The 22,784-nt window shown below is 36.5% G+C and overlaps 1 protein-coding gene across 1 annotated transcript; it reads right to left on the bottom strand.

Moving 5' to 3' along the window:
• Positions 1-4,488: 4,488 nt before the first annotated feature.
• slc25a34 (solute carrier family 25 member 34) lies at positions 4,489-21,934 on the bottom strand. The gene is made up of 5 exons (XM_039755461.1): positions 20,925-21,934; positions 17,795-17,860; positions 15,272-15,424; positions 12,859-12,993; positions 4,489-7,485 (listed from the first exon to the last, which is right to left on the bottom strand). Exons 1-5 carry the CDS (start codon positions 21,375-21,377, stop codon positions 7,312-7,314), a joined length of 981 nt encoding a protein of 326 aa, XP_039611395.1. The 5' UTR covers positions 21,378-21,934; the 3' UTR covers positions 4,489-7,311.
• Between the last annotated feature and the right edge of the window lie 850 nt (positions 21,935-22,784).

Here is a 22,784-nt window from a genome sequence, read left to right as displayed (position 1 = left end):
AATTACAAGAATAAATGTTTCTTCAAATAACTGAACAAACCTTGTGACGCTTACTTTTTATGACGACGTTTTGCTAACTTGTTATAAAACACTTTTTCCCGAAAATGTTGTAGGCTACGCGGATTATACGGAGGACCACAAAATTCCGTCAACAAAACTGCATCTTAAGAGTAGCGAAGGAATCTCGTACAAGTCATGAAATGCGATACAACTAAGAATAGCCTGATGTTAGGTGCAAACCTTTTTAAACTTCGCCTACCAGTAACTTTGAACTATTGAGCCACCGGAGGCTGACTTTATTAAGGAATGTTATTAAAAAAAATTGACTGGAATTTCAAATTTTTTGTGTCATATGGCATATTTACTGGGGTACTGGACTTCAAATTATTAGGTTGGTAGTTTAGTTCCTGTCATTCACTGTATTTGAATATCTCTATCTGCTAGTTCTCTATATGTGCACATATGAAAACTAGTACAGTAAATCTGCAAAGTGTTTTATTGTGGTTCTCACTGTGGACAAGGCACCACATTAAATTAGGACTGTCGATTTGTTCATGAACCTCACTAGTTGGTTGCTGCTTCTTGTCAGACTGTATCATGTCTTCGGCACATTGAAACCTGTGCAAAATGTTGGTTTAGTATTTGAAATGGGTCAGTATGAAACAAATGTGCAATAGTGGGATTAGCAGTTGTTTTCAATGAGGTCATTACTAAACAGACAGTTTGAAATCTAATCTGCACTACTGCACAGACAGACTCTTTGCATAATGTACTTCAGAATCTTTTCTTTACCTCTAATATAAAAAGAACAGGGAACAATAACAAAAGCAGTCAACCATTCCAGGGATCTGCCAACTCCAGTCCTGGAGGACCACCGTGGCTGCAGGTTTTCATTTGAACCCTTTTCTTATCGAGTGCCCTGTTTGTGCTGCTAATTAACTTCTTATGAATTCATTTTAATTGAATTGCTTTTTTAAGATTTGTTCCCCTGTATTTCTTCATTGTTCCTCTGAATTGCTTCATTTCTTTCCTTAAATTGCACCCAGACAGAATGTGGAGTGAGTGAGCCAACAGAAGACCAACTAAGTCAGGGCCTCAAACTCCAGCCAAGTTCTCTCCAACCATCTGCTTAATGAGGTGCAGAGTCTTGTTGTTAATTAAACCAGTTCTTTAATTCCATACCTTGTTGTTGTTTTTATTGTGCAACACCAGACATTTTAATCTCATTGTACATGTGTATAGTGACAATAAAAGGCATTCTAATCTATTCTGTTCTATTTCTGAAATTGTTGATTTTCTCTTTCTACAAGCTCTGTGAAAATGTTTTGGGGACCTGAGCAGATCGACATTCCTGAGACCTTCCTCTTTATTTTCAGATATTGTATGATGGACACCAGTTGTTTTGGCTCATTTTGTATCTCATTATTGTTTGGCTGTTAAGGAAAAAAAAATTAAGTGGTCTGAGTCTTCAAGAGCAAATAAATAAAAATTAATTCAAAAGAAGTTAATTAGCAGCAAAAACAGGTCACTCATTAAGAGAAGGGTTAGAATGAAAACGTGTGGCCACGGTGGTCCTCCAAGATCGGAGTTGGCGAACCCTGAACCATTCTATTGCACCTTTCATAAAGTCTTTCAAATAATTTGCAATAGGATTTATTTTGCCCAACATAGACCACTGCCCCAGTTGGGTTCTGACCTCCTCTCAAATCTGGAGAAAAGCAAACTTCGCTAACAGATGTGTTAAAAATATTTACCAAACTCAAAGTGGTGCTCATTTGATATCTATTGCACAATTAAGAAAGATATGACAGTATACTCATGAATGTCTTGAGTGTTTTATAGTAACTTATCACAGAATGGTTTATAAATTAATAATTTTAAAATTATGCAGGACTCATTTGTTGACTCACCATCAACATGCTTGGCCTTTTATGAAATACGTTTGACCTTTTGTGGTGGAAACATTCAGTGTTTGCTTTTATTAACATAGATTTTAATGTTTGAAATATTTTGTTATGTGCAGCATGGTAGTGAATGATGCTTCTTCACAGCTTCCAAGACCAAAGTTTACTTATTAGCTCATTTCCTTTCAATGTGGTGATCATACATTGTCCTTTTTCATATTCATTTTTTCCAGGGAATTATTTTCTTTCCCACCTCACAAAGGCATTTATCCATTTCTAATCCAGTCCAGGATTTTGGGATGGGGGGGATCAGAGCCCCAGTCATGAGGTAGAAATCCACCCTGCAAGGTTCACTAACACACACACACACATAGTCACAGTGAAGCAATTTAGACTCACCAGTTAATTTTACTTGCAGATCTTTTGAATGTGGGATTAAAGCAGGACTATTTGGAGAAAACCTAGGCAGGCAAGGAGAGAACATGCAAGAATGACACAATCACTAGACTAACATTTTAACCCCAGTCAGTCTAGTAAAATACCAATGAGTAGGGAGGCCAGCAGTGCCTTCCTCTTGAAATATATTTTACTTCAATAATCACACATGAATGAAATGCTCTCTGCAACAGACATGTGGTCTGGCCTGACTTTTGGACCCTGCCTTATACATAAGCACTGATGTCTTTTTAACCTGCAGGGGATAAAGTTGGTTTATAGAACAGACATATGGACATTCTTATGCATTTCATATACATAACACACCAATTGTATTCAAGTATCTATTAAAGAAATCTTTGGATTAATTTCTTATATCTTCTGGTGAAGGAAACCAACATGTGTTAAAAGGTTCCTGGTCTTTGAAAATTTACTATATGTTCCATAGTTGAGTGCATAACTTGTGCATTTATTTTCTGAACCAAAAAGTTTTACTGAACCTGATTTTGGAGCCAATGCTGGTCATGTGTTTATGACCTTGGAGGTGTTGATCAGAATTTCTATTTATAGATGTTAAACGCAATAAACACCAATTCATTTACAATGCATGCTGGCTTCAGTCTGACCATTAAATAAAAATAGGTTAGAATGAAAGGGAGGGGTGTTTAGATCTTTATTAAAAATCTAGATTTTGGGGAGTTCTTTCTAAAAGATAAAATGTAACAAAATGATTATGATTGTCTTGTCAAATGTAATTTCCTTTCAAACTGTCTAAGTTAAAACTATTAGCCGTGTCAGAGGTTGTGTCTTGGTGTAGTTCTGTAAAAAAAAAGCATTTGCTTCTTTTTTCCATTTTCTGTTTTCTGAAACTGAATTTGTGGAGGTCCTAGTGTGTTTTTTCCATGATAAATAAATATTTTTTCAGCGAGTTTGGTTTGCAGAATCATCTAACATGAAATGTAATGAAAAAGTAATGTACAGTACACTTAATTGAATCAACCTATTTTAAGACATATGCCCGATAATAAAAATATTGGTTTAGATCACCCTGCCCTATAAAAAGTAACTCTTTTTATTTTGCTCGTTTCTGTTGTGAAGACACTTTACAAGAACAGAGCTACAGAACAACTGTTTACATATACTTTACACAGTTGGCATGCCATTTGACCTGTATATTTCAACATAGTGAGTTTGAATTAGGGATCAAAATAGCAAACTCTAATTTAAACTCAATTTACCACTGCATCAACCTGCTAAAACATTGATAGATTTATGTTACTTCCCAATTAAAATATTTCTATTCATCAGTCTGGAAATAGCTATAAAACCAGAGAAGAAGTGGTGCTCAAATAAAAAACAATCAGACACACACAAGCCTGAATTAAAGTAGATCTAGAATGATAATGAATCCTCCCATGAGTAGCAGCACTGCCAAAATGACTGCAAGAGTGAAGAGTAAAATCTGGGAGGCCATGAAATTTCTCAGAACAATATTCACAGCATATTTCCATTGTCCTGTCTAAAGTCCGACTTTGTGACTCCCGCAAGATAAAACCACTGTAAGAATGAAATTAATTGAAGAGCAGAAACCATTGTTCAGTAAAATGAGAATTGACAGCACTCTCAGTGATGCAAAAGAGCACCTGAGTGTTCCTCAAGACTTTAAAATTAATAACCTATGAACAGGTTAATCACACTTTCTGTATTACATATATCCCTTTATGTCAGGTGCAAAACAAACATTGCATTCTGCAATTAGACCTTCAGGCTGAGTGTTATTTCATGATTATAACATGAAATTCAGTACTTTAGAATGTCCAAGTCAAAGACCTAAACCCCATAGAAATGTAACATGACCTGAAATTAGTATTTTATGCTAGGAAATCTTCAATGTTGCTCATCATGGGGCATGGGTGAATGTTCCAACTGTCACATAGTGATGTGAAAGACTGAATGAGAGAACTTGCAAATGCCATATAGACATTTACTTAGCTGGAATTTGAATCTAGGGAACTCTGGAGCTGTCAGGCATAAGTACTAATCACCCTGCACCCCATAATCAATTCTAGCTTAGTATAAATGCACAAACTATTTGAACACATTTAGTCACCTTCAAAATCAACCTTAAAAAAGACCACAAGAAACACAGTTTTCATAATGTATTTTATTCAAATTCAGTTTAATTTAAATTTGGAAAAAGAAAAATAATTGATTACATTCCTCCAGATTGTTTCAGCAATTGTAAGCATGTTGTAAGCATTGTCCTACATAATGGAAACCACTACAATGGCAGTGGCCCGCTTAAGAAAAACAGTTGTAAAGTGACATACAGCTTCACTACTGAGATAGTCTCCTGTAAACAAATGTACCCATGATCATAATTTACTAAGATTTCACAGTGTCAGTAGCAGTTGCTTTTCAAATCAGTAGTACCAGAAGAGCAGCTTTGAGCTGCTTCAAGTCAAAATTTATAAGGCACACTAGTCTTGACAACATCGCTGTGTTTCTTTCTACCCTTTTAAAATAATACATATTTAAAAAAGATATATCAATAGCAGCAATTTCTTTAACACTCATTATCAACAGCAGCAATTTCTTTAACACTCTTAAAATGCAGGTTTTGTGCAAATCTTGCTCATTTCTTAATCTTTGTATGAGTTGTGAAATTCAGTTTCCTTATAAATAAAGTGAATGTCTGACAAGCAAAGAAATCAAACCATGACCACAAGACTGAAAAGAGAGAGTGGTGTGCTAGAAAATTAATTTTGGAAGTGACAGCTGGTTTGTACACCACTGGTTCATTGTAATGTCGACTTTACTTGCAAATTATTTAATAAAGTAGTAACACTTTCTTTTCTGTGTGTGTTTAGAACAGAATCACTTCTGCCAGTGTATATATAAACTACAGAGGGATGCACCCAGTTATGGCCATACCCAAAGACTGAACTGTTAAATTGCCTTTTCCCTGCTCCTTCACACTAGTAAAGGAGTCACCTTGACCTAAACAATAGTACATGAATCACCAAACACCAGTGGTTTTCAGTGCCATTTGTCTTGTAACAAAGTATTGTAATGTAACATTCTTTGACACACTTAATCCAATTCAGGGTCATGATGGGCAAAAGCCTGTCCCAGCTGTACTGTACAAATATCTTTGCAGCATTTGATTATTTTTGTTTTTCCCTAGCCACAGTAATCCCTTTCCTGGCACAACAGTACTGCAGTGTATTCTGTGTTTCTCATGACGTCTGTAACAAGGATTAAACAAACTTAACATTTTGCTTGTCTATGTTTATTTACAAAGGTATTACTTTAGCACTAACTGGCAGAACAGGCCATAAAGAAACAGATTTAGTCATGACTGTACTCCTGATCTAGGCTGCTTGCACTTTCCAATGTTCAAAAATCATTTCCACCTCTTCCTCACACAGCCATGTGTTTAGTAATATTTCTTTTGTAGCTGAATACTTAGGTATTTGTGATTCAAAGCATTTGTTTAAACTTTTCCCATTTAAGTTGATTGTCTCCCTATGGCCTTAGTACATACTCACAGCATGAACCTCATTAACTCAGAGAACGTCATACTTAATTGATGCTGCTTTTGCATCAGAATATTCAGAAATATACTGTTTCTGTGTGTTATTTGACTAATTTGGCCAAATTAGTTAAAAATAGCTACAGTAATTCCTTGTCCTAAATACTCTCAGTATTAGAAACACATATTAATGGTTATTATTTTTGTAATCCACCTGACATTTGCTATAATAATACTAATTAATAGTCTGTAATCTGAGGTCACAGGGTTAAGCGTGTGTTTCAGGCAGACATTATGGTTATCATTTTTGGATTTCACCTGATATTTGCTATAATAAAACTAATTATTAGAATGTAATCAGATGGCACAGGAGTGTGAGAACTTAACTGCAACAAAGAGCACTGGGCAATATTTTACCCTCTAAATATTGTCAAATGTGCCAAACCTCACCAGAAACCACCAAGAACCAAAATGGGATCAGGACAATGGTTTCTTTTAATACTGTTGGTGTATTGTAAAGTTTAGTTCTGTAGAACAGAGTTACTGAATTACATTACATTACATTACATTACATTACAAAAGCATTTACATCCTTTTGCTTATTTATTTGTTTTGGAATGGAATCACATAGGACCTGGCCATCAGAGAAATGAACTGAGCACAATGGACATTTAATCCTTGCACTAACTGGATCCTCTTTTACTCTATTTTAGGAGCATCCTCAGCAATCAGGGCATCCACCAACCTCTCTTGTTCTCCTTGGTAAGTTACTAGTGAAGTCTCTCTTGTAATAGAGTAATCAATGACTCTTTTTTTCTCACTTTCATTGGTTCTTGCTGCTCACTTAAGAATAGCACGTTTTTACTTAGTGGTCATAGTTTTGTGCAGTATTTCCTGTAGTAATAATTTCAAGCCTGTCTGCTTGAGCCATATCAGCATTACTATACTGTATATCTTATACTGTATATAGAACTAATTGCACCGAAGAGCACAGGAAAATCTTAAGTCTAATTGAGTTAATTCTTGTATTTGTCCTCTTGCACCTTTTTATTTGATGACCACTAAAAATGACTGATTTTACATTTTTTTAGATCTCATTGAACACACTTCAAATCAGCTTGCTTTTTCATATCATATGTATACATACAGTGTATTTAACAGACAGTACATTTCTAATTTACCCATTGAAATCTAAGAATTTCATTTTTAGTAAATAATTGCATATTTCTGCAATTGGTAAAATTATCCAATGTAAGGTTTTTTTTCTTTATCTTAGTCTTTTGTCTATTTTTTCCAGTGTTTTGCCAAAGATTGCATTCAGATGGGCTGTCTGCTTAATTTGCAGTGAAGTCAATGTAAGAAATATAGGGGAGAAGGGGCCATTTGACCCAAATAGTCTTGTCTAGTGCAAAATAAAAAAGAAACTATTGAATTTCCTTACACCTGATATTTAGAAGCTGCCTGTCGCAGTAAGTCCCAAAACAACATACTCAGCACAGTGTGCGGTCCCAGGCGAAAGAATGCTGGTCCAATTCCTTTATATAGGCCTAGGGGACCTTCCTTCCTTGTCACCTTCACAAAGCAGTCCAGAAAACCTCTGTACAGACGACCCTGCAAAGACATGCATAACAAGATTTGACTCAGGCCTTTTCAGTGACTTAGAACATCGTTCACATTTCGTAATGCTAGAGCGTGAAAAGATTATGGGATATACTAATTGTTTTATTGTTAGCTAGTTCAACCAGTTAACTCTCCTTAACCAGCAGGAAAAATCTGCACTATAGGCTGGGCTTTCCCTGCTGAAATACACACTGGGATGTTATACAACATGATGCTGGATTTCTGACTTATGTAGTTGTAAATGATATTGAATAGAATTTCAGGACAATTATAAACTCAAAGACAAAACAAAATTTTGATGAAAGTAACTTGTACGCTAAAAGTTGAATCAGCCATTTCAGGTTTAAGTATAATAAATATTTCTAGAAATGTACATATTTTTCTAACTCCGTCAGTAGCAGGAATACCACAAAACTTACTGGTTGGGTACAATGTTAAAATCAAAATGACCTTCCCTGCCATATATTTCTCTTAATAATGCACTTGGTACTCACACAATTTACTTTAAGTAGGAAATTACATGGTAAAATAGCCTAGCATTAGCGCTAGCAAAAAAGCCACAGAAAGACATCATTTAAGTTTGAAAGGAACATGGTCCCTGCTTGTTATGTTCAAAGGACAATGGACCTTGCATATTCTTTTCAAAGGCGCTGTGGGACATCAACACTATCTTCTGTGTTAAATGTTCAAAGCAAGGTCTGTAATGATCATTAACATTCAATGTCAACATTGTTTACTGTTGTAGGACTGTGAAACGTGAACAGCTGCAAGTTAATGTAGGTCAGATGAAGACCTGTACTCTTCACCAGGAGGAACAATATGTATTTTAAGCTGTGCTCTGAATGTCAGTGACTTTGCGGTGCTGGAAGACCACTGTCCCTTTTTCTTTTTGGAAATAACTTTTACTGGATTGAACATCCAACACTTCTAGTAACTAAACCAAATCTTTCAAAGAGTGATTTGATATACTTATTGGCAAATATTTTGTTAATTCAGATATGAAAGGGATCACCATGACAGAAAGCTTATTTCAAAACAGCATCCACTACTCACAAACTTCCCTTTATTCTGGACATCTAAAAGAAATGTGCTGGATCTCCATCCTTTGCCCTATTGTCTTCTTATAGCTGCTGACCCCAACGTGTCTGTAGCTATGCAATAATTGCACAGCAATAATGTGATAAAAGGGTAGGGAATATAAATTAGGAGAATTTGAGGCATTTTACTTCAGCATTCTGTTTCATACCTCTGCAACTGCCCATTAAGCTCATTTGCTTAGCAGATTGTAATTTTAATTTCTACTATTTAGTGTTTTGTCATTTGGCTTTCTTTGTGGTGGTGTTGAGTCTTTTTTTGTATCTGTATGTATTTACTTTTTACACCTTCAGTTTGTAATTGATAATTGTTTTTGGATTTATTATGTGTTTGACGTCTGACGTGTTTTGTTGACTTGCCCTTTGGAGTAACAACAAATGTGCACCTTTTTTGGCTTGTGCAGTGTGTTGCAGTCCAGTTTCTTAGCTTTTACATCCCAGGAGCAAACACCAAGGGGCTGTACTACACATGTTCCTTCTCTGAAGGTTTTGGCTTGTATCTGGCAAAAATCTGATGTTATGAGGTAGAGAGGTACTAGCTGCTAAATCAATAATGCATTTACAGCCTGATAATTAAGCCCCCTGATTGAATTGTATGTTTTTAGTGTCATCTTTCCTCCAAAAACTATACCTTTCTTGTGAAGTTTAAAGATATATTGTCAGCTTGACTTGGGTTTTTAAATTGTCTGGAGTCAGTCTGGTGTCACCTTTTAGTGGACTGCTATCTTACCTGTCTAGGCTAGTGTGTTGTATCCATTGTAATCAGATGTAGCTTTGGCTCCAAATGATCCAGAATTTTAAAAAATGAGTAAAGAAATAAATTGGTCAATGCTAATGATAATAAAGAGAAAGAGTAAAGCCTACAAATTTTGGATAAAATGTTTGACTTGTATTATGCAAGTGTACTTTTTATCTTTTCTTGTTAATACATACAAATTGTCAATATTACATACTTGAATGTTGTAATCTTGTTGTTTAAGCACCAAGAATGGGAAAAAAATTAAATATTGTCTGGATTCTTAACATACAAGGTTTCTCTGCATAACTGTACCTTTTAAGGTACCAAACCCATGCATTTTTCCCCCCAAGTCATATTTCTTACTTGCCTGCTGTTTAGCTTTGTTCAATTCTGCCTGATATTTTTCTATTGCTTTTGCTAACTTCTACTACATATGACATTTTTGTTTCATTTGGTTTCAAGCCAATTTTAGTGCCGTGTAGTATGAGGGCTTCTGTGCTTAGAGTCACTGCCAAGAAGCTCGTCAAGTACATTTTCAAAGAGAAGATGACTTCCTCTTCCATTCTAACATCTACTTGCACATTTTTTAAGCTTTTGTCCCTTCAGTTATTAAGCACTAAACTTAGATTTAAAGTGGGTTTAATTTGCACTTACTTCCAGATTGTGTGATGGACACTTAAATGGTAATAAAAACTGAAACAGATAACATTTATTAGGAAGAAATGGAGATATTATTTTCTATTTTTTAGTATTCTGTGTAGACTGCAGGGGTTTATAATGGGATCATTTACTTTACTGTGAGGCTGAAAGTAACCTAATGCTTCTTGTAGCATAACTGTTACTGTGACTGGAAATATTAGAACATTAATTTGAAGTCTGTTTGCCAATGTCAGGCTGCACTTTAATGTGAAAGTGTGTGTGTCATTAAGCTGGGATCTGTGTTTGAACTTTTGGTGTTCTTCAAAGAAAGGAGCTATGCTACCCGATAAACAAATGTAGCCTTATGTTAAGACAGTGGCATTTTCCCCAAAGAGGGAGGCATACAATCACACCCATCAACATTAAAATTTGGTTTTCAGTGCATCTGTGCAGTGTTGTTTATCAATTCAATCTAAATATATTGTGGTTGTTGAAATCAGAAAATTATTATTAAAATGCAGTTAGGAGCAGGCTAACCTTCCAGTAAATCTAGTCCTTGGAAAGGCGGCATTAGAAACTGGCTAACAAACAGGCAAATGTGAGAACATACCTTACTGAAATTGTGACTACCATTGTTCCAGAGTCATTAAGTACTATTAAATTAGTTGCATCATTATAGTTTAAAGGATTGGGGTAATGAGACACTTAGCTATGTCCCCACAATCACACAGGCAGCTTTTGACAGAGAGTTCTGGTACAGATTATACTTTTACATCTTTAGGGTGTAAAAGAAAGAATAATAGAGAAAGAAAACATACAGTAAAAGTGTACAGTCCATGAAGAGAGTGACCAAATTGGAAACCAAATCCTAATTACCAAAACCATCAGAGAGCAGCACTAACCACTCTCCCACCTTAATGATAATACACTGAATGGCTGCTTTATTATTTTAACTTTTGCTCTCCAGTGACATCTCCATTTATGCTAACAACAGGATTTATAATAGGTAGGTAAGTATAAAAAATGTACATTTCATAGGTAAAATGGAAAAGATTAAAGATGTAAATAAATTTAGAAGAAGCACTGTGAAAGTCAAAGCAACACTCCCAAACATTTCTGTTCAATTTCCTGTACAAGATACAGTATTTCAGACGTATCCTCCATCCAAAAAGCACTCAACTAACTGTGATTCTGTGAAATAGAATATGGAGGAAAAGGCACTTGTATAGGCTGAAATAACTTGTACAGAATAACAGATCCTCAACTAATAAAACAAGTACAAGTCTGTCTGTCTGTCTGTCTATCTATCTGTCTATCTACCTAGGGTATGTTTTTGGCACATATTAGATGCCGTGGTACAACTAGTCATTGGTTATCCGATTGTCACTGGCAATAAAACAAATCCCTTCATGGCAATAGTGTATGTGTCTGTCAATGGGCTTTTCAGCAGGATAAAACTCTTTGCTACCAAGCTAGAAAAGACCTGGACTCAATCCAGGAACCTGGCAGTGAATTCTCTTTAATGCAATAGACTTTCTAGTCAACAGATTTCAATTCAATCGAGCATCTGTGAGATGAGAAGGCATGAGCTATTTACAGTAGGGATCCACAACCAGTTAACTAGCAACACATGTTGGACATATTGGCGTGGACATGGGCCAACGTTAATGTGCCATGCTTTCAATGCCTTGTTTAACTCTTACGTTAATGAATTACAATTATTCTGAGGACAAATAGGTATAAACCTGCTATTACATATGTGTATAATTAAGTCTGGTTTGACTGTTGTTGAAGTGTGAAGGTACTTCAGTGAGTAGTCATACTGCCTTATGGTTCCAGGGTTAAAGGTTATATTTCTGGCCCAGCTTCTAGCATTGTGCAATTTGAACATTCTGCCTAAGACTGAATAAGTGTTCGCTGGATACTAACAAATCCAACCAACAAGAACATGGTGAGAACATGCAAACATCATTCAGAAGGCTCCCTCTGAGGGAAATCAAGGTTGTTTAGGTACTATAAGGTTATGCCAGCATACCTTCTTTAGTTTTATATGTGATTTTATATCAAAATGCACCCTTCAGCAGATAGGCTGTTTAATGATAAAGCAAATCATACTGAATTTGTAAATATGTTGTAAGTGAGGTGTTTTACTCTGTGTCATGATTTTGCCATTTGTGACCGTGTAATGTTCACTCTGTGGAGTAATACATTTTGAAATACAGAATGATTTGATTTTATTCAGTTATACTGTACACTAAATGAATTAACATCCATCAAACATAACAGAACATGTTGAAATTGAGGGGAATGGAGCTTACAAACCTGGAAGGGGCACCAGTTCATTGCAGGGTACCACTTTCACACACCCATATTCAGACAATTTAAAGCTATCAACTGATCAAACATGCACATCTTTGACACACAGGACAAAAAACAGAGACACCTAAGAGAAACAGACATAGGAAGAACATGCAAAATACCACCCACAACAATCAGGAACAGGATAATACACTTAATAGACAGGTCCAAAGGAACAAGAATTCTAACCACTGTGTCATTATGAAATCTAGTATTAATTAGTACTGTAATAATAATAATAATAATAATAATAATAATAATAATAATAATTCTTTACATTTATATAGCCCTTTTCTTACTACTCAATGTGGTCTCTATGCAGGGAGGACCTGGGAAGCGAAACCACAATTTCCATATTACAAATCAGCAGCAAATCATGCATTACACTGAACTTATTGGTGTTAATATAAGTTAATCAATTTCAGTTACATCACTTGCATCTAGACTAGGAATGGTCTTTACAAATGTGTGTTGTAGTAAACATTTATTTCAACCGTTTATAGAACAAAACATGTGCAATAAACATTGGCTTACCTTACCCAGCTCATCTACAGGCTGGTTATAAAGTCGTGTACTGATGACATCAAAAGGAGTCATAGCTATGGCCACAGCAATACTACTTATCATAGCAGCATTGAGAGACACTAACCAGCTGTCCTGGACATACCACTGCAATATATAGAAGAAGCTGTTTCATTATGGGTGACCAGAATGTGACAAAAGGTACAGCAATAGTGCATTAGGCCCAAATAGTCTGATCTTAAATTATGGTCATGTTCCAGAAAAAATACCCTTCTACAAAATAAGCAATAAGTTCTAAAGCATTTTGATCTTTTTTAAAAAAATATGTAATAATATCACATTACATAACATTTTCAACATTTTTGTGCTTATTCCAATTTAGGGTCATGGAGGGATGAAGTCTTTTCTAGTAGAACCAGACAAACAGCAAACAGCCCTGGATATGACATATGGGCCTATTTGATATTGCTAGTTCACCTTACATGAAAGGATAAGTCCAGTACTTTTTAAGTCAAAGTTATTTCTTGATAATCATGGTATATATTAATTTGCCTTGTTAAGCTGTGTCCCAAAGTGAAGCAGTTTTTAGAAAGTACCTAATCTTTTTTGTGCTTTATAATGGAGGTAAAAGATACTGGGGGACCAACACGAAAACTGAAGCCTTTAAACTTACCAAATATTTCAATTTTTCAAGTCACAAATGTTACTGAATACTGATCCACATCTTGAGATTGCACACGTGTTGCAAAACAGCATATCCATGCCATTATAAGAAGGAAAAAAACAAAATGGCAAACAGGAAATGTATCATTACCTAATGAAAACAGTCTCACGTAGTAAAATATATTACAAAGATTCCCTTAGAAATGCAAAACGCAGGTTTTGCCACTTCAAAGTGAACATTTTTGGTAGGTTTTAAGGCTTTTGTTTCCACTGTTGGACAATATCCCATCACCTTCATTTTAAGATGGAAGAAGACGCTGGGTATTTTTTTTAATTTATAAAAAAAATACTCCACTTTAAAATATAATTTACATAGCAAAATAATATGCGCATGATTGTGAATTAATAACTTGAAAAATATAGAACTTATCAATTTAACATTCATCATACAACTTGTAAATTATATACTGACAATGTTAGGGCAGGCGGCACGGTGGCGCAGTGGTAGCGCTGCTGCCTCGCAGTTAGGAGACCCGGGTTCGCTTCCCGGGTCCTCCCTGCGTGGAGTTTGCATGTTCTCCCGTGTCTGCGTGGGTTTCCTCCGGCGCTCGGTTTCCTCCCACAGTCCAAAGACATGCAGGTTAGGTGGATTGGCGATTCTAAATTGGCCCTAGTGTGTGCTTGGTGTGTGGGTGTGTTTGTGTGTGTCCTGCGGTGGGTTGGCACCCTGCCCAGGATTGGTTCCTGCCTTGTGCCCTGTGTTGGCTGGGATTGGCTCCAGCAGACCCCCGTGACCCTGTATTCGGATTCAGCGGGTTAGAAAATGGATGGATGGATGGATGTTAGGGCATGAATTAAAACCAGTACTCTTCCTTCATGTGGTAGTAACACTAAGACTGTACCCCGTGGATAATAATATTAAAATATAATTAATAATAGTAATTAAAATAAAAACAGACCAAGCCAATCAAATTGTTGAGAAACAGGACTTAGATATTCATCAGACTTTAGTAGTGAAATACTCTGGGCATACATAAGTGAAGTCACTGATATGAAGATTTATCTTGGGAAAGTAAACAGTGAACAAATTGGTTATCAGAAAATTTCCTTTACTGGAAGCTAGAAGAAATGAGCAACAATCAGATCTGTTAAAAAAGTACCATGAATAAAGCAAAATGGTAGAGCTGGTAGAAAACAAGCTGTGGGTTAGTGTGCCACAGAAGAATGCACCCTGATTTTTTAAATGTGGCCATTATTCTGAAAAAATGACATCTGTTGAAGGAATGTTTTTGGGCTAAATCCTCCTGCTTCTCCAGTTTAGGGCAGTGAGCCATTAATCTCCATATTGCTTTTTCTATATTTTTTGTGTGGCATGCTGCTTGTGCTTTAGATCTAAGCCTTTGTAGTTATACAAAAGAAGTATCATAGTGAAACTTGATAAGTTAATATTGAAAAAAAAACAGGATATATTAAAAAAAAGTCAATACTTAATTGTCAGTATAAAGAGGCAGAAATATGAGATATCTGTGCTATGCCATGTGGCTGCAAGAGCAAATAAAGCTTGTATGTCTTTACACAAATGCAGACCTCATCTGTTCACTGTAAGAGCAGATGTCAGTGCCACATAGGAAATGTATCACTACTCCACATTCTCTGAGCCATTGAAGTCCTCTTCAGTACTAGTAATCCAAGTAGTTTGTTTCATTTACATAATATATCAATCAAAAGATATATGACAACATTTATCTTACATGGTCCTCACCTGTTTTTGGGCAACCCACTCCTTGGCAGATGAGAAAGTAGCAAGTTGAGCAGCTGAGCCTACCATCACCCGTGGTACAGCCCCATTTACTCCCCGCCATAACCCCAAAATCCCTTGTGCTCGGTAGATGCTGGCAAATGCACTGGATACACCCTACATGAGAATAAAATAGAAATGAAGGATTTGCTATTGTAGAAGAAATACAAATGACTCTTGCTGAGCTTCATTCACAGCAATAAGAACAGCAGTTTTAATATTAAAACATAATAACAACAATAAAATTGTTTACAAAGAATACTTAAAGCTACCATTCAGCCAATGCAGTACATGTAAAGTTATTATGAGTTACAATACCCATTTTTATTTTGTTTTTAACTTCATGACTTATACTATGGGAGGTTTGTGGTATAACGGTAACATTAGGAGTATTTTATTATGGTAGGTAGAAGTCATCAATTAGCCATGACCTAATGTGTCATATGGGAAAATGATATGTTGCAACCAGCCAGTGCCAGGAAGAACTTGCAGTGACCTTTAATATCACAAAACTATATGCAATACTCATGAATAGCATAATCATTTAAAAGGAAAAGTGTTTAATAGAGATAGAGTTGATGTCAGAAATAGAACTTTCTGGTGAGCAAGTATGTGTCATCACTGACCGGAATAGTTATAGGGGACACTTGCAATGTTCTAATCTAAAAGAGCTAGGAAAAGTCATCAATGGCCAATGCTTATTCTGAAAAATAAAACAGTACTCTAATACACTATATAATAAATGCACTAATCTAGTAGAGAAAGAGAATTCTAAAATGGACAAACATAGTGAACAAGAAGTAACAATCCATAGTATAATCTAGCCATTTAAAAGAAACTAGAAATACCCTAATCCATTATATGGGAAAAGACCTAAACTGAATGGCTAGAGCAACCACATGAAGGCTAGTCTGCCACAGGGAAGTTGAGGTTGATATAGCCAAAACGTAATTATTCAGAAGAAAGAACTCAGCAATCGGTTAAATTCTTGAACTAGTAAACATTAGTAATGGTCTCTACTGTTAGAAGACAAACCAGAAACAGCTTATTCTGTCATTAAACAAAAAAAAAAAACAGTGACATCAATGGTAAAGTCAGGGGAGATCAGCATGAAGAACAAGTTCAATTCTTGTTTTTAATAAACATCTTGCAGCATTAAAAGTTTTTATTTATGCCAGCAGTCTTTGTTATGCAACAAAGTTTAGATTGTAAAGAATAAAGGACAAGGTCACTGATTTTTTGCCACCTACATATTCATTGTAGGGATGTTAACACTACAATGTCTGATATTGCTCAAATGCTAGTAACAGTATTTGATCCAGATAGGGCTATATGGTAATTTCTCTAAATCTAGGTGAAAATATTTTTTTGCTTCTGTAGTATCTAAATTGGGTGGCACGGTGGCGCATTGGTAGCGCTAATGCCTCGCAGTTAGAATACCCGGGTTCATTTCCCAGGTCCTCCCTGCGTGGAGTTTGCATGTTCTCCCCGAGTCTGCATGGGTTTCCTCTGGGTACTGCAGTTTCCTCCCACAGTCTAAAGACATGCAGGTTAGGTGCATTGCCGATCCTAAATTGTCCCTAGTGTGTGCTTGGTGTGTGGGTGTGTGTGCACGTGCCCTGCAGTGGGATGGCACTCCCACTGAGCCCTGTGTTGGCTCTGATTGGCTCCAGCAGACCCCCATGAGCCTGTAGTTAGGATATAGCGGGTTGGATGATGGATGGATAGTATCTGAATTTGTCTGATGCATATATAGCATTATGAAGACATGTACATGTCAATCCAGACCTGTGCCGTTTCTAAGAAAAGGAGTCTATTGATGCTTACCATCATTAAATAGGGTAGCCTTTGGCGCCCTTTTTTTTGCATCATTCACTATCCAGCTTCTCATACCCTTAACTTTATTAATCATATTTATTAATGGATTGGTGACTTACCATCCATTAAAATGTATACGGTTACTTACAGATGTTCTGATAAATTAGTTGGAACAAAACATGAAGCCCTTTAGTTACTGAACAATAGGGTTGTCTGTACATATAAAGAGAGTAGACACAACTTTTCCGATTCTATAGAATTTAAAATGTTAGTGTATGGTCGAGATTCAGCACAGTGTGACGTTGTGTGACCCTGAACAGTCATATAACCTGAGATTGCTAACATTCTAGAAATATAGATACACATGTAGTATATGAACTTGCAATTTGTGATAACATCTTTGGCAAAGTAAATAAATTCAGGTAAGTATAGTACTTATATCATCATCTCAACTAACCTTCAACCTACTGTATTAGCAAAAAAAGCACTGGAAGTATTTATTTTGTGCAGAATGTGCATAACTTGTTTCCCATATTCCTTACAAATTGGACTATTTTTATTAACAAAAAGTTAATGAAGTGATGTAATGCAAAATTGCTTCTACCCCTCAAAACACACAAGTATCAACTTACTTCTCCCCTGGACTACTGCTTCCCTTTTCCTGCTTACCTGGTGGTTATGCTGATGTCCCACTGCAATTGCTGCAATTGTCTGTGCCTGGAGGTGTGTTTTTACCTAGAAAATAAAACAGAATAGCTTTAAAGTGTGATGCATACTGTACTCATTCTGTCTAGCCCCTCCAGACGGAAAGTTAAACATACTGACGGATATTTTTCAGAGGTTCCATTCATAAAAGCTACCTGATAGAAAATTACATTTGTAAAGCAAATGTATTTTACTCAAGAAGAGGCACTCTTAGCTGGAAGGCATGTCTCACTTTTAAAATACAAGGCTATTAGTTTAGCCACTGCCTCTAACCCACTACATTGCCCTAGGAATAAGGTCAATTAAACCTGCATATGCCGCAAGTAAGTATAATATATGTTTACAATTGTGTCCAGTACAATTTGACCATTTTGCTTATAATCTTGTTTACTTTGTAAAGGATAGGATAATGTGATTTCTCCCACTGTATAAAGTATGGATAGATTTTGTTTTTGTGTATTGAATATTTGTGCAAATCGCTGAACCATCTTCTATTCCACTTTGTCATTTTGAAACTAGGTCTTGTTGGTTCCATGTGGATTTTAGTTTCTGCTTCAAATAATTTTTGATTTGAATACCAAGTTTTTCCATTAACTGAAAAAGACATTTAATTGAATTGTTTGATACAGTTATTATTTGACTGGTGCACCTCTTTTTTCCCAGTGTGACCATACTAGATTAAGATAAATTACAATTATTTTCATACTAGCTGCATGTGGTTTTTGGAACAAAAAACAACCCAAAGACTCCCTGACGTTTTACTATATTCATGAACTTGGAGAGGCGTCCAGTAACTCTTAAGAATTACCCAGGGCAGAGGACACCATACCAGTTCTATTAATTTTTGTCTCGGGAAAATACCTCCAAATAGACAATTTTTTATTGAAACCTTTCGGTCTTGCCCTCTGTTGCTGAGGTGTTTCACTTACTCGTTGTTGTCCCACAGTGTTTGCCTCCTTTTGACTTTGTGTCTCTTCATCTGTGTGATTAGCATAACATCATTGTTCTGTGGCGGCATTTGCAGTTTAAAGGTCTTTACATAGTGAGAAGTGAGGTGCATGCAAGTGCCGAAAAAATTTAAAAGTGCATGCATGCACCATCTAGTGGCAGTGGTTGAAATGAGCTGAATGGACTGCTCCATACAGACACACACAGGTCTTTCGTTTATATACTGTACGTCTAGTATTTGTTTAAAATTGGGTTACAATTTAAGTAATCAACGTGGATTTCGATATATTCAGTGTTAACGTTTGCAGTGCACCTTCTATGTATATACAAAAAACTCACGGGAGAACATGAACACTTCAAATAGAATAATGCAAAGTTAAGAGAAGGATGAATTGTAAGCAGGCTACTCCTGTTAGTAAATATAATTGGTAAACATTAGCTGTATGAAAACACATTTTTATTAAAGTCCATTTTTGTTCATATATAGTCTGTCCAAACAAAACCAAAAATAGCATTCACAAAATAACCATATTATTTAAGTAATATTGATAATTCATTAACTTTTTCTTTAAACTCATTTTAATAACTGAGTATGGTAATAAAGTACTTTGGTTAATATTTGTGAAAGATCACCCTCATTCTGAATGGTGTAAGTGCAATTACTGTAGTGCAAAATTATGCATTTCCAAGCACAATGTGTCATAATGTGACATGCTTGTTTTTACTACTTGATGTTTGGATATAAAATGTTATACAAGTTAATATTTTATTTCTATTTGTAAAAAATAAATATTCTCCTATGTAAGATATTTAATATTAACTGTCCATAAAAATAAGAATCTCTAGTTATATTACCACCTTATGACAATAAAAATCATACATTCAATTTGCTGCTTATATGTAACTAAATGTATGTCTGCCAAATCAAAAATAAACATAAGGTTTTAATTTACACTGTACATGAACAGAATTTGTTTCCTCTTGTTCCTCTCACTGCAGCGAAAGGACAGCATCATACTGATCATACTGTCCCACTGCAAAACAAATTAGAAGATGGCTAACAATATGAGTTGATTAATAGTAAAAACAAACAATATAACAATGGATAGAAGAATTTACAAACAGTTAAGCAGGTCAGGCACTGTAAAGCTGATGAGTGCAGAGCTGAAAATCTTCATGCAATTCCGTACAACCTTTTTGTATATAATGTATCTATTTATGAACAATTAAAGAGTCAGATCACTAGGAGCTGAGTTAGTGGGCACACATGAATGGACTTTGGTTGTTTTTTTATGGCTGACTTGAAGCCCTCAATCACACAAGCATTTTTTTTTTTTTAAAGTATACTCTTTAACATTTGAAGAAGACTAATGAATGAAATGCACAAAGCAAGTGCTATGTACCTTCTAAAAGCTATAACAACACAGAGAAAGTAATCTATTCATTGTCTTTACCTGGGTCAATGTATAGTGAAGTAATACTGTAAATGCTTTATTAAAATGTAAACAAATATATTAAGTCTTCTTTTTTTGGTGTAATTTAATGTGAATTACTGACGTAAACTGGATTAGTAAATGGGCTGAAAAATCAGCATTCAGAGTGGGACACCAATGACCAGGTTATTGAACTAGTTTGTTGGTGTTAATAAAACAAATGGAATTGGTTCCCGCCTTTGCATTCGGGGAAATTATACTAATTTCCAAAGTGAAAAACTCCCCATGATTCTGGAGTGGGCTAAGTAGGTTTTGCAAATGGGTAGATGGTACATTAAATTAAAAATGGAGAAAACCCAGCAGTGAAATAAACCTAGGTGTAAAAATGTCTATTAAGTGTTTTTCCTTGTGTACGCAGCAGGCTAACTTTTAAAGGCACTCCACCTGCAGTATATTATAACCCAAAATACGCAGCAGGCTAACTTTTAAAGGCACTCCACCTACAGTATATTATAACCCAAACAGATTAATCTGAGGGACTTCATCTACAGCATAAATAATAGCCCAAACAGGTAAATCTGCTGCATTGCTCTGTATAAAATGGATGTGTTTCTAATTGAATGACGATAAATATATCACTTTTTGTGTACTATAGCCACTGTAACATAACTGTACTAAAGGTGTATAAATGTCACTAACATTAATATACTCACCAAGTATGCTGGGCTGGCCACAAATGCCCCAAGGGCTCCTGATGCTGCGCCTGCCAGCAGACTGCCTCCAGGGGCCTGGGTAAATCCAGAGGCTTCACAATATGAGTAGAAGCTGAGCCGAACACCATTCATTAGGCCCTGGTAAAGAAGCCCAACAGAGAGTCCCTTCTGAAGTCCACGTAGTCCATCCACTCTCGCCACAGTCCACAGTGCCTGCAAAACACCCCGGTAATGCCTCTGATAAGAGCCCCGGGCCTTTAGTTCTCCTTGCAGTTGCAGTCTTGTCTTAACCACCTCCAGGGGGTTAGTGAAAACACAGGCTCCACAACAAGCTGCAGCCCCCAGGGCAAAGTCCAAAGGGAGCCACAAGGCTAAAGTTGGGGACAGAGGTGGACCTGGGGGTAAGGAAGCCTGGTTGGCCATTCCAGTTTCTGAGGAATGTTTCAGCAGCATTTTCTTTATCCAGTGGGTGTATCACAATGTACTGTACTGTCCCTCAGGCAATTTGACCATGAAGGTGTGCCACAGATTGCACGTCAGACTTTAAGGTGGAAAATTCACCATACAAAACAGGTGTCATCAGCATCACAGAGTGTTGTGGCAATGAACCCAGGCAATAGCTTTAAGAACAGTCATTGGGCACAGAATATTAGTAGTGCCTAAGTTATGAATATCATCTCTGAATCCCCAAATCTGAGGCTGAATCTTGTTATTCAAATCCTTACAAGCGCACAGTGAACTCAGGAGAAGATCCAACCTGGTGACAAATCCCACCACCATGAGTTGCAGATGATAAGCAATGACTAGTTATTCTCCATCTGTAGCTGTCCAGATGGTTCTGGCCTTCTTAGTTAACCAATTTGACATTGACTGGGTCTGTTGCTCACCTTTGCCTTTCATTAGGCTCTTCACAGATTCCTTCAAAAGCGGTAAATTTAGATTTTGTGGAAAGAGAAAACAAACAAGACATGCCACTTGTATTCCTCTGCTTATTCTTCTCTCTGCCCCTTCTCTCCTGTCCCACAGCCTAGTGCTCAGGTTACTTATTCCCTCAAGAGCTCCACCTCCTCCTTTCTCTCTAAGCCAATCCAGCAGAGCTATAGTCAGCTTCCCCTTGCACCGCCTTGTAGCAGGCCTCTCCTCCTTTCTAAAGTTTCCAAAGGGCAGTGGGCTGAGTTTGGGTGCGCTTGCGTACCATGTTCTGTGTGCGTGCAGCTGCCTGGCACATGAATGGCTCTTTGATTGTTAGTTATGCCTGAGTTGCAGCATCCAGTTGCACGTGCATATATGCACATAAACCCTGAAGGCACATGTGGCCTTTTTTCACTATTCATAATACTTTGGTAGATCCTGGGATGAGAAGGTATTACATGCGACCCTGCAGATACACAATACCACATCCACCTATCATATTACATGGGCTTCATGTGACTATTCAAGTGTAACAATAGAAAAGAATTGTTTCTAAGTGTCACAGCCAAATAATCATTATTCTTTTATTTAAGCTGTCTTACACCCCCTACCCCCATCTCCCCTGGAGCTGCAGTTAAGCTCTGCTGTAGCTCACTTGTCTCAATTGTTCACACATCACTGCTTTGTTCTTCACCGCCTGCAGGGCTGTCGCAATGCTGACGTGTGAGTTTCACACTCTCAGCTGCCTGCCTGCCCTTCCTCCACATAGTGGCTAATTCCTTAATGTGAAAGATAGAGCCTTGATAATTAATTATTATTAAAAAAAACAGGTACAGTGGGAGTATATTGTGCAGGAACTCATGGGTCCAAAGTAAGACATCTAAATGCAAGTCTCACCAGTTTGTTATGTTTAAACAGAAGTGCTAGTGTACTTAACCATGTTAGTGT

This window comes from Polypterus senegalus, chromosome 6 (genome assembly GCF_016835505.1).
Source record: "Polypterus senegalus isolate Bchr_013 chromosome 6, ASM1683550v1, whole genome shotgun sequence".
NCBI lineage: Eukaryota > Metazoa > Chordata > Cladistia > Polypteriformes > Polypteridae > Polypterus > Polypterus senegalus.
This window is presented reverse-complemented; position numbering and strand designations above follow the sequence as displayed.